Source organism: Pyrgilauda ruficollis, unplaced genomic scaffold (assembly GCF_017590135.1).
Source record: "Pyrgilauda ruficollis isolate IOZ18807 unplaced genomic scaffold, ASM1759013v1 scaffold47, whole genome shotgun sequence".
In the NCBI taxonomy this organism is placed as follows: Eukaryota; Metazoa; Chordata; class Aves; order Passeriformes; family Passeridae; genus Pyrgilauda; species Pyrgilauda ruficollis.
Genome location: NW_024526266.1, coordinates 1,949,218 through 1,961,226, shown reverse-complemented (window position 1 = coordinate 1,961,226; position 12,009 = coordinate 1,949,218). Strand labels below are relative to the sequence as shown.

The 12,009-nt window shown below is 49.8% G+C and overlaps 1 protein-coding gene across 1 annotated transcript in view; it reads right to left on the bottom strand.

The window, feature by feature from the left end:
* Window positions 1-12,009, bottom strand: part of PAPPA2 (pappalysin 2) — an 88,546-nt gene that overhangs the window by 17,215 nt on the left and 59,322 nt on the right. The window contains exons 15-18 of the mRNA XM_041479056.1: window positions 10,808-10,985; window positions 8,299-8,512; window positions 1,820-1,988; window positions 992-1,124 (exon numbers count right to left, since the gene is read on the bottom strand). Of these exons, the coding sequence (XP_041334990.1) occupies window positions 992-1,124; window positions 1,820-1,988; window positions 8,299-8,512; window positions 10,808-10,985 (694 nt within the window). The remainder of the gene's footprint in view (window positions 1-991; window positions 1,125-1,819; window positions 1,989-8,298; window positions 8,513-10,807; window positions 10,986-12,009) is intronic.

Below are 12,009 nucleotides of genomic sequence, written 5' to 3'. Positions count from 1 at the left end.
ACCACTGATGTAGAGAGATGTAAAGAGAACCCTTTTCCTCCCAGCCTGGGATAGCAATTCCTTCCCCAAATCCTGAATTATCCAAGAGCCAGGAGTTGTGCCCTATTCTCTTCTCCCAGATGAAAGGAAAACTGAACACAACCTAAGAGAAAGATTCCAACCTTGATGGGCAGGACATGGGACCCAGCATGAAAATAAGTCTGGCCTGGATGTGATATGATCTGTTAAGAAGTGTCTCTTTAATTTTTCTACCACAGAGAATCCTCACTGCCTTCCCATGACCCAGGAAGAAAAAAAGCTGCAAAAACCACCTTGGAAAAACAGGTGGAATCCAGCCCTAATCCTAAACCTCAGTAGTCCTTGCCGTTAGACTGTCCTCAGCCTGGTTTGACCAGACTGGGAGGACACTGGTGCGTTTGCTTCAGACTAATACAGGCTGAGCTCAAGCATCCTGCCCAGTGGGATGCCAGACCAGATGCAACAACCATAGCTGAGTGTTGTAGATTTTCCTGAAAGCACAACAGGTCCTACAGACAGAAATGGATGATGCGGTCCCTCCTCTGGTGAAAGTGCCCTGTTACACTCAATTGTCACTGCAGCTTTTATGGCTTTTATCTAGGACTTGTCACATTAACCCTGCAAACAGCAGCAGCAGTAGCAAGTGGAGAGACCTCAGGAAAGATGGAGAGATCAGGAAATGTGCAAAGAGCTGGGTTTGCCCTAAAGACAATCCCTGCTGCTTCTGAAAAGAGAGATGCTTAATGCTGGAGACAGCTTTAGATTTGGGTCTTGCCCAAGAGTGCAACCAAGGTGAGCAAAAGGCTAAAACCTCCCTGGCTCTGTGTTTATAGAGATCATGGGAGAGAAAACAGGATTTTTTTTTGTCTTAAGTAGGGATTGGTACAGGAAGAGTCTATCTATAGCCTATTGTGACTATCAGCTCTCTGGGATGAGTGAGTCAACACAAAGTTTGGTTTTCGTCTGCCCTCACCTATGCCATGTCCCTGCTCACACTTGTACTCCACGAAATTCAGCTCCGGGGGCGGTGGGCAGGTGCCCTGCAAGCTCTCACACAGTTTGAACTCCTCTGTCCACAAGCCCTCCTTAGTGCAGATGATGGGAACCTGCAAAGCAGAGGGAGAGCAGCTGGTGTTACTTGCCCTGCCTGGCCACTGCCCATCACTGGGGGTGCAAGGACATCCCTCCCACCAGCCGCATCCAGAGAAAAGTTCCCCAAGGCAGCTGGGCTGCAGCCATCTCTCCAGTCTATGTGCACTGACCAGAAAGGCAATTGTTTCCCCGCTGCTGAAGGATCCCACCAGAGGGAATCAGTCACCCTTCTTTTGACAAGCCCCTTTCTAAGCATTGATAAGATAGATACCTGGGTGGAAGAGCTGGCAGGCAGCAGCCTCCATGCCCACGGAAGCCCCTTGGTGACCACAGCTGCTGCAGCAAGCTTGCCCATCATCCCAAGTGAATGCTTTCACAGCAGCTCCCAAAACCTACTGGAAACACCCTACTAATGCTTTCTGACCCTTTTCACACAAGATAAGCCAGCTTCCTTCCTTAGGACCACTGCTTTCCAGGGAGCAGGTGAGCATCCCCAGGCAGTGGTGCACCTCCTGCCATATATGGGGCCCAGCAAGAACAGCTCTGGGCTTGTAGAGGGAATACTCTTTGGTGGTAAAAGGGTATTTGGCCTTGGGGATGGGTCAAACTTGGCACAGCAGGGCACAGGGAGCCCTGCACTTTGTAGACGCTCTGAAACACGAGGTGTGGTCAGACACCTCAGAGGTGTGTGCCTCCCCCAGACACTCACCTGCTGTCCCTGCTGCTCGCAGTTGAGGACACACTGGCTGTCCAGCTCGAAGCCCTGTGTGCAGTTGTACATGCCCTCGAAGACGGGGGGCGGGGGCTTGCAAACCACGGGGACACAGTGTCCCTCTTCCCACTGCCCACTCTCCAGGCACTGGACCTTCAGGAACTTCCTGGGGAAACACAGACACCAGACATCACACAGATATCAGGAGCAGACTGAAGACATCTCTCCTGGAGCAGTCATACGCCCCTTGTGTAGGACTTTCCCATACCATACAATCCCTCACCATGGGCACATCTTCCAAAGGGATACCCCATGCTTAACCAGAACCTTTTCTTCTCCTCCCTTGTGGGATTGCAGTGGATGCATTTCCCTTGCACTCACCACCCCGCTGCTCCCCACCTCTTGTGGTGCCCCTAGACCCTTCCTCCCACAGTCCCTGCAGGTCCTGGTCTGCTTTGTCCCACAGCCAGTAGCTGCATACTTTGCTGGATGGAGTTTGCCTCCACCAGTAAATCCTCTGGCCTGTGCCCAGCTACTCCTGAGGCTCCTCTTTGTACTCCAGCCAGATCTGTCAATCCTGCTCTTGCCAAGGGGCTGCCATGCCGCAGCAGACCAGTACCACCCTGTGCAGCTAAAACAGCCCAGACATGAGCTACTTGCCAAGAAAAGAAAGAAAGAAAAAGTCCAGGAGTGGAGCCCACCCACTTTTCAGTCTCCCGTCCCTGACAGTGATAGAGACACCACATCTTTTACATAGAGGCATCAAAACTGGTGAGGCATCAGGCTGGCCAAGGCCTACTCTCTCAGCAGAGGACATGTCACTGCCCTGAGGGGCTTTACCTGAGACAAAGCTGATTGCTCCATCCTTAATGAGGCTTTTCTCCCCACTCCTGTCCTCCTTTACTAGACAGCACACTCCAGCTGCCTGCCCCTGCCCTCTCCCACCACGGGTGCCAGCAGGCAGGGCTCCAGGCGCCACGCTAGGGAGTTTATAGCCTGCCACAGGTATGTGGAGGGGGCCGCCAGGGGTTAGAGAAACCCCTGGGGGAAGGCACTAAATTGTCCCTTGTTCTGAGAGGCAGCAGACAAAGTGTGGGGCCACCCATGTGCTCCTTAACACCTGGTGCAGGGTCATGACACTGTGCGGGGCCACCCAGCTGTGCCTCCACACATGGTACAGGGTCACACAGCCTGGAGAAGCAAGGGGACCCTATTTGCACCCTGCTGCCAGACCGGGGTGCTCCCTGTCAGATTTCTGCTGGGAACTCTTGGATGAGACATTTTAGAGGTTTTTGCAGCATTCTCATATTTTAAAATATTTGCAGCTCTTGGGGAGTCCCCTTCTCCCTTCCAAAATCAGGGATCTGTTTTTTCTCAAGCTGTATAAAGGGACAGTGGGTTCCTCCCAAGGTGAATGCAGGCTCCAGCAGGTGAGGCAGGCAGGATAGGGAATGGGATGCAGCAAGTCCACTGGCACAGAGTTCTGCACAAATCTTCCCTGCAGCCCACCTGAGAAGTGAGGATGGCTGTGGTGTGAGCACCCGAGCAGTGAGGGTTGCCACAATATCAGCTCTACAGCAGCAGCCTTGAATAAGGGAACTGCAGCTATGAAGTATTTCAGAAAGCTGGTGAGGTGGAGGGACTCTGGATTCCATTGTAGGCATCTGTGGTTTCAGTCCATTCCTCATTTAACTTTATTGTTTGCCTTCCTTTCCATGAGGATAATAGTCACTGCTTTGCAAAAATGCCCCCATCAGACTTTGCCTTCTCCCAAATCTGACTGAATGCTTTGCCCTGCCCAAGTTTAAAGGTAAGCAAAGACACATGCCAAGAGGTACTAATCCATGTTGGATGTCCAGCTCCACAAGCAGCATTTTCCCCTTCTTGAACTTCCTGGCTCACAGGGTGTGATCCAGCTGCAGGACTTGGAAGGAGTAAAGCACTGGGGGTTATGGAGATAGAAACAAACTGCTAGTGTGAAGTCACTGCAACAGCAATACCTCAGGCACTGAGCAAACTCCTTTAAAGACCAGGAGCTTCCCAGCCACACATGACTTTTCCCTGGTCACTGCACCTCCGAGTTGCTCTCCAAATCATGGCACAGGCCCTGTGCCCAGGGAGGCCTGGGGAGATGGGTCAAGCACGGGGAGGACACGCTGCGGCAGCTGCAGTTTGCTCAGGTGCAGGCTGTGGTTTGCAGCCCCATCATCCTCACAGGGGCTCCTCATTTTGATGTGGTGCTGGAGTGACCCCAGTCAGAGCCAGGCCATGTATGGCCTCTCACACCTCCCCCCCAAACCTGCACCCCCTAGACCACCTTGCTCTGGAGGCTCAACCCATCCATCCAGGGACTTCAAACACAGTTAGCCCAGGCTAACCCCAGGGTAGAGGGTGGGGTGTGGACCACTCCCACATATGTGAAATAAGCAGTTCATGTGGAAGCATGGTGAAGGGAAAGGAGAGGATTTTTTAAAAAGAATATATGCATAAATACACACAACTTCACAGAAGCTTGAAATTTCTGGACCCCCTCCCACCCCCCAACTTCTTCTGATCTGGGTTAGTGGTACTTCTTGAGGATTAACAAGGAAGCCAGGAAAATCAGAGTCAACCCTCCAACCAGGCAAGCCTAATGGACAGAGGAGGCAAGGGAGATGTTTGAGGCCAGCAAGGGCTGTATCTGAGGTGAAGGCACAAGCACATGCCTGGCTCCAGGAGCTGAACATGCAGGGATCCAGCCATCTTCTGAGGCAGCCAGCTTGGGGCAGAGTTGGTTTGCTGTGCAGGAATGGTGACAAATGAGCCTAAAGCCTCATCTCCTATGGCAGGAGACTGATGGCTTCAAAAAGAATAGGGGGAAAGGAGAGAGATTTGTCAGTAAATTGAAAGAAAGCTGCACCCGCATGTAGGACCCTGCACTGCTGTGCTCCCTCCAAACAGCCTGGACAACCTGGGCTGTAAATGCTCAGAGATCTTAGAGGTGGAAGTGACAGGAACTGGTTGACAGCCTGAGTTTTCTTTATCTGGCTCTTGGCTCCAACAGCTGTGTGTTTGCCCTTTAGTTGGAAGGGGCCAGATACAGGCAGAGGCAGCAAGTGCCTTGTGCCCACCACACGTGTGCCTGGTGCTCTACTAAACTGCAGTGCTCCTGGATTAGGCTCTCCTGCTTTCCCCGCTGTGAACTTTGGGTTTTTTCCAGTCCCCAGTCTGCTAACTCCTTCCAGTCCCCATTTTCTCCTTCACATTCTCCCACTTCTTCTCCTTCTTCCATGGTCTCTGCTGTTTAGGAATCAGGAGAGAAGGAAGAGGGGCCAACATCTTCATGGAAGCTGACTGGGGACTGTGCTGGGCTCCCTTGATCTCTGGTCAAAATGCAGGCTGAGACTTTCAAATCTGCCTGAAAATACCAAAGTGGTTTTTGCTTCATTCCCTCAAGCTAGTGGAAGGAGCTCAACCCCTCACAAAGGCAGCTTTGAGATCCCCAAATCTCTTCAAGGAATCATCCCACATCTGGCAAGTGAAACAAGTCCCCTGAAGGGTCTGACCTCTTAGCTCCCCAACCTGAGAACATCCTCGCAACATTAGAGAGCTCCTCTAAAAGAGCACAATCAGACAATCATGGAATTGTTTTGGGTTGGAGGGATCTTAAAGACCATCTTGTTCCAACCCCCCTGCTATGGACAGGGACACTTTCTACTAGACCAAGTTTCTCCAAGCCCCATCCAACTTGTCTATTCCTGTTGGAGATCTGCTTCAGATGGCACTTCAGGCTGGAAGCAACTGCAAGGAGCACTGTGGGGGTGATGCCCTTTACCCCAAAGTATCTGACCCCTGACTTTTAGGACAGCACTTTTCAATGCTGCAGCTCTGGGTGATGCTGAACATTTCTCCTTGACAGTTCATATATTTGTGTGATACAGGTGGTGGGTTGGTACTGCCATGGCACAGGCAGATTTCTGCCTAAATCCAGAAAGCTCCCATCACAAAGCAAAAATGCATATGTGAAGTTCCCTTGTTACCCTTATTTTGGAATTAGAAGTGAAGTAGCCTGGCAGCTGGAAGCCAGGCTGTTCCTGGCCTCTCCAGGCTGATAACAGATCTTCTTTAGGAAGTGGCAAAGAAGCTTTACCCTTCATGTCAGCATTGTCAGTCAGATGAACCTGCCAGCAGGAAGGCAGCAACTTTCTGGCAGGATCTTGATTACACAATCAGTATTTCCTCAAGGATCCCTTGTTGACAAGCAGTGATTTCCCAAGGGCCTTTCCTCACCCAGGTTAAAAGACAAAAGCATCTCTGGGACAACTGATTTCTTCATCCCCTTTCTCTTACACTTAAACTATGGGAAATGAATTTCAACTATGTCCCCCGCCCCTTCTAAGCATCCTCACTGCTCCTGCAGTAAAATTCAAATAAAAAATATAAGTGAGGTAATGCATGAACATGTCTCCAAGATTATCTTCACTTGCATGGAGACAGCTGGATCCCAACCATGGTTCAGGCCTGCATAAGGTGGGCAACTCCACATGAGGAGTAAAGCTAGAGCTGGAAGAATAATTCAAAGGAAGCCTGACTGTACTTCCAAGGGTGAGCTGGTTAGTGGGCATGAGGAATCTTCAGTGTCAGTCACAGGTTATGTTTGATTTTTGTCCAATATATAGCACACATAGAGAGTCTTGCTTCTTTATGTACCTTGACACCTGTATGGCACTAAATCCTTTAGCAAGGCTTGTACTTGCTGGGTTGGTTGGTGGACAACAGGACACAACAGATAAAGAACTCAGTTTTCTGAACCCAGAGACACAGCAGAAGACCCTAAAAACCTGATGTCCAAATCACCAGGTCAGACCTTACTTTCACACCAGCACATCAGGAACCTGCACCTCACCAGAGCTGGGTGCTTCCAGAACTCCCTAGCACCTCCCTTTTTCCAAAACTGGCATGATCAAAGAGATCAACCTCTCACTCTGGCAGCTCCCACCCTCTCCTTGCCAGGGCTGACATACCAGAAGGATTTCTAGCAATCCACAAACTGACTTAAGGGCTGAGAGCTGCTACACCACACCAAGGGGTTTGCACTCATGCTGAGAGTACACCAAGAGCTCCTGATGAGAGGGTACAATGACATTTACAAGCCCAAGGAAAGGTTTTTGCTTGGGCTGGGCCACTCACATAGGAATTAATCTGCATGATAGGAAAGCAATACTTTTTCTAGTTTTGTTAATGTGGTTTTTTTTTTGTATTCCACCATCAGAGATGTCTGATGAAATAGCAGCAGTGACAATTGCAAAGAGGAAAATGCAATGTCAATGCGCATTGCTATGAAAACGTAAGCCTCTTCATGATTTTCCTTGACTTGTCTCACAGGCTGTTCAGACCCATATGGAAGTTAGTCACACATCAGAGGAGCCTCAAGATCTCCCAGGGGTCATCATTTTCACCAGCAGTTGCTGCAGCAGGACAGAGGGGGCCTAACTTTGCAAGCTGAGTGGATCTGTTTGAAAGCCCAGTGCCTGAAGCGCCACAGGCACAAAAGCTGCTCTAGAGTTTGCAAAGCAGTCCATGTGATCACTGCCATAATCATCATTTGCTCAGCTCCCTTTGGCCCAAGAAACGCTCCTAACACTGTGAAAAGCTGTTTACAGAAACCACTTCCTTCATTACTAGGCAAGAAATTTGGCAACTGCTTCCACTGCACAACAACTCTACCCCAGAGCAAAGAAGAGAAGTCTGCATCCAATTAAAACTGGAAGGGGGCATTAAACAATTAACACATAATTACCTGATCTGGGCTAGAATCAAGACTCTGGGGAGGACCCAGCCAGTGCCAGGGAATCTTTAGTGACCAAACCCAGTGGGGACTTTGGCTGGAGGCGTCACAGACAAAATGCTGCTTTATCCCCCAGCATCGCGATATTGGCTGAGAGCAAGGCTAGTGAACCACCAGGAATTTTTCCCCGAAGCATCAGGAAAAATCTTCTCCCATTGAAATACCAATGACTGAGATTAAATTTAGCCAAGAGGCACAGTGGGTGAGATGTTAACCCTGACAGAAGGCAGCCATTCATTCTTGCAGTGCCTCTGTTCTATGTTTTATCGCTTTCAGGAAAGACAGAAGCTCCAGGAATTTGCCTACATCTTGTAAATTTCTAATTACCTGGGATTCCACAAACACTTAATTTGGTGCTTAACTTTCACAGAGTGACAAATACCTTGAGGTGCACAGGAAGATCTGCTTGTTTCAGGTTAAAGTACTTAACGCTCTTGTGTGTGCAACAGCACCTTTTTCCCACCAGGTTCACCTAGACCAGGGAATGCCTCTTGTATTTCAAGACATCTGCGTGGTCAGAGAAAGCTGCTTTGCCTTCTACCACCTATGAAGCCAGGTCTCCGAGACTGCCATTGTCCTATCACCTCTGCTCCTTGTACACACTGGGAGGAGGAAAGAAATGGTGATAACAGACCTGCTACAGACTTACTTCTTAGGCTTGTCTGCTGTGTTCTCAGCCACGTGGTAGCCAGGCTTGCACTTGTAGCGACAGACCGAGCCCACGTCGTGGTTCCCCTGCAGGCACCGCGGCACCAGGAGCTTGGCGTTGGCCACAGCGGGAGGCGCGTCACACTCCAGCTTGCAGTAGGCTTCGGGCAGGGACCAGAGACCATCCTCCAGGCAGGTGAGCCACTGGTTTGTTCCTGACCCCAAAAGAGAAGCACAGTGTGGGGTTACATTTCAGCCGGGAATGGAGAACTGCTGAGGGGAGCTCAGAGCAACCAGCAGAAGTCCTCTTGTTAGAGTGTACAAAAAGGGGTAACAAACACAAAGACCATGGACTCCATCAGCTGCTTGGTCAGGCTGAAGCAGAAAATACTTGAATGCAGACAAAAGTATGGTAGGGTCAACTTCTAGAGGCTGGAGTAAGGATCTTGGTTCTGCAAATCTCCTCAAATCTTTCCCTTAAACTTGCTCTCTTTCATGGTGCCCCAGGATAGTCATAGGCTGTAGGACAGCCCACCTTCATCCCCCCCAAGGACTTTTTGCAGCTTGTCCTTAGCTATGCTGATCAAGCTGTCATACCCTACTACAGATGCAGTGTAAGATCATAGAATCATGGAATGGTTTGGGCTGGAAAGGATCTTTAAAGGCCATCTAGTCCAACCTCCCTCTGCCATGGACAGGGACATCTTCCACCACGTCAGGTAGCTCAGAGCCCTTCCCAACCTGGCTTTCAATGTTTCCAAAGATGGGGAATCCATCACCTCTCTGCGCAACCTGAGAGTCAGGAGGATGGAAAATGCCAAAAGGACAGATGTGGGAGGCTTCACTGGTGTGACTGAGAATTCAAACCACCCATCATTAGAGGTTTGGGTTGAGTATTACAGCCCAGCTCTCTGCTGTCCCTGATAGACCCAGCTAAATGGGTGGCCAAAACTGCATGGCTGTGGATGCCTGCAGGAAATGCCCAGACTACATCACCTCCATGGTGTGGGTGATGGATAGTTCATTGGGAACTGATGAGCAAAAAAAAAAAAAAAGCTGGACTGGAGTGAATGGGACTATTCCTAGTGAGAGGTTTGGATCAACATATTTGTGGGGCAGCCAGGCTGCTCTACAGTTCCTTCAAACATCACTTTCTTTTTACAGAAACACTTCTGGGCCAGAGACAAGGTCACATGTCTACTCAGTTCCTGATGGGTCAAGGCTGCCAGGGGTCATCTCCCACCTCCAAGTGCCACACAGCCATGTCATCCTTTCCTTGCCTACTCTTAGCATTTGTTAGCATGGACAGCTTGCTTGTAAAGACGCGAGTCTTTGGGGGGAACAAGCACAGAGCATGTCCCTGCCTCAGTGGCTCAGTTGTGTCAGCGGGACTCTAGGAGTTTACCCACATGGCTTGGCAGCCTTGGCTGAGCACCTCCAGCCATCATGCTGGAAGTCACCCAGGGACCCATGGAGGGCACGCCTTCCCACGGAGGGAGCCCACAACAAACCTCCCAGGGACTGCAGCAGGACTAAGAGGCAGCTGTGAGTGCAAGATCAGATTAAAGCTCTGCCTCAGTTGACCAACCCAAGGCAATGGGCATCAGTTCATGCAGAATTTGTGTTGTTGAGATGACATTTGCATGCTACCCATTGATCAGCCCACACTGGGGATCTGCCACCATCCTCCCTGTCATGAAATGAGACCTTAATTCTCTGCAGTTTTTGATCCTTAGATTTAACGTTTTTTCTTTTACAATAAGTAAACAATTCTCATACATTTCAGCTATAAATGTCTCCATAAAGTAGGGCACCCATTAAAATGATTTGTTGTATGTGATTTTTTCAGAGCAAAGGCGCTGGTGGAAACTCAAAAAGTCCCAATGCTTGAAGCTGTCAAGGCAATTACCCCTGAAATCCCATCCAGCTCAGCCCTTGCATAGACAGAACAGTAGCTCTCTTTCTCTGACTTGGCTTAAGAAATTCCTGTGGCTACTGATGGAGTCGGCAGAATGAAAGCCAGGCCATGGTGTGTCTGGGTGGTGAACATCTCCCAGACTGCTCTACAGCTGTGGGCATCAGTCTCTATGGCTTTATACAGCCCCAGCCCCCTGAACCACAGGCTTCCCCACAGCCACCAGGCACAGAGCCACTGCTGGCTCTCTGAAGTCCTCTCTGTCTGCCTGCATGTTTTGTGTCTCCATCACTGTAATACTGGAGAGGCTGGACTGGTTATCAGGAGAGGACATCACTACACCCTGAGGTGGATGGATAAGGGCTGCCTGCCAGGGGATGGGAGTCAGAGGGAATTATCCTCACACTAGGATGTCTCTGTTCCAGGGGGTGGGACACCCATCATTTCAGGAAGTATCTCAAGAGCTCATCCAGCTGGCAAATCCAGAATAAGTGAGAAATTCCAAGTAGCAATGCTCTGTTTGAACTGTTTGGGACAGGCATGGAAATGTGGCATCAAAAAGGGTGGTTAAATGTCTTGACACTCCAGACCATACCTTGAAGCTTGGCTGGGGGGATGCAGGAGAAGGAGCATCTCTGCAGGTAGGTGGTCCCCACAGGGCAGGAGAACTCGGCATGGTACACGTGGGACTGGTCAGGGACACGGCAGTCAACAGGGTCACAAGTCACAGATCTGTCCCACTGTCCTGAACTGCACGTCAGCACCACCTCCTGCTGCAGAAAAAGCAAAGCTCCATCAGACTCCTGAAAAGAGCTTTGATCTACAGCTGTGCCACCACAGCAGAAAGGTCCAACCCAGTTTTCAGGATGAGGAGAGCTCTCTAACATTTTTCGTCCCCTACTGTGCCCTTTCTCCCCACTCTGGACAATGAATCACAAAGCCCTGATCTGTTCACAGGGAGATGTGTGGGATGTGAGAGCAGCACATGTACCTTGAGGTAACAATCCAGCCACTGTGCATGCTACATTGTCTGGGCAGTACCAGTCCCCATTAGGGAAAAAAGGAAAGTCCCTTCAAGATTCACTGAAAACTCTTGAGCTAAGCTATTTCCAGCAGTATGTGCTGCAATTTCCTCCCCTAAAACATCAAGTCTTACTTCAGCTGTTATCAGAGAGCTCTTCTGTTTATTGTTTTTCCCTAAATGCACCAATTCCCTCATGCCTCAGCCCCCAGACCCCAATGAAATCATATAACCTCATTTACAAATCCTAATTATACACCCCTTCTTACTCAGAACTGCCCAAGATCAAAAACCACCATGGTCCCACCACTAAATATGGTCAACACGGGCTACAGACTTCATCAAAATTGAGTGGTGGATGATGGCTTGCTATGAGCAACCTGGTATAGTGGAAGGTGTTCCTAGCCACAACAGGGGGGGTTGGACTAAGTGATTTGTTAAAGGTCCCTTCCAACCCCAATTCTTCTATGATTTCCATTCTAAAACTGCTAACTCCAGCCCAGCAGCCCTCAGCCAGGGGCTGCAGAACAATGTTCCTGGTGTCCCTTCATGGCTGTGTACAGTCACACTACTGGTGCAGCTGAACACATGACCTATCATCTTAACCAGCATGTTTCGATTGAACCTGGATGTGGTGGCTCTGAAGGACATCAATAAATTTGAGTCTGGCACTCCCAAGTGTGCAGCAGGATCATAGTGTAGCTGAACTAGCTGGACAGGATGCTCAGGAGAAGAGCTGTGTGTATTTTCCTCAATAGGGTTACAAGCCAGACACC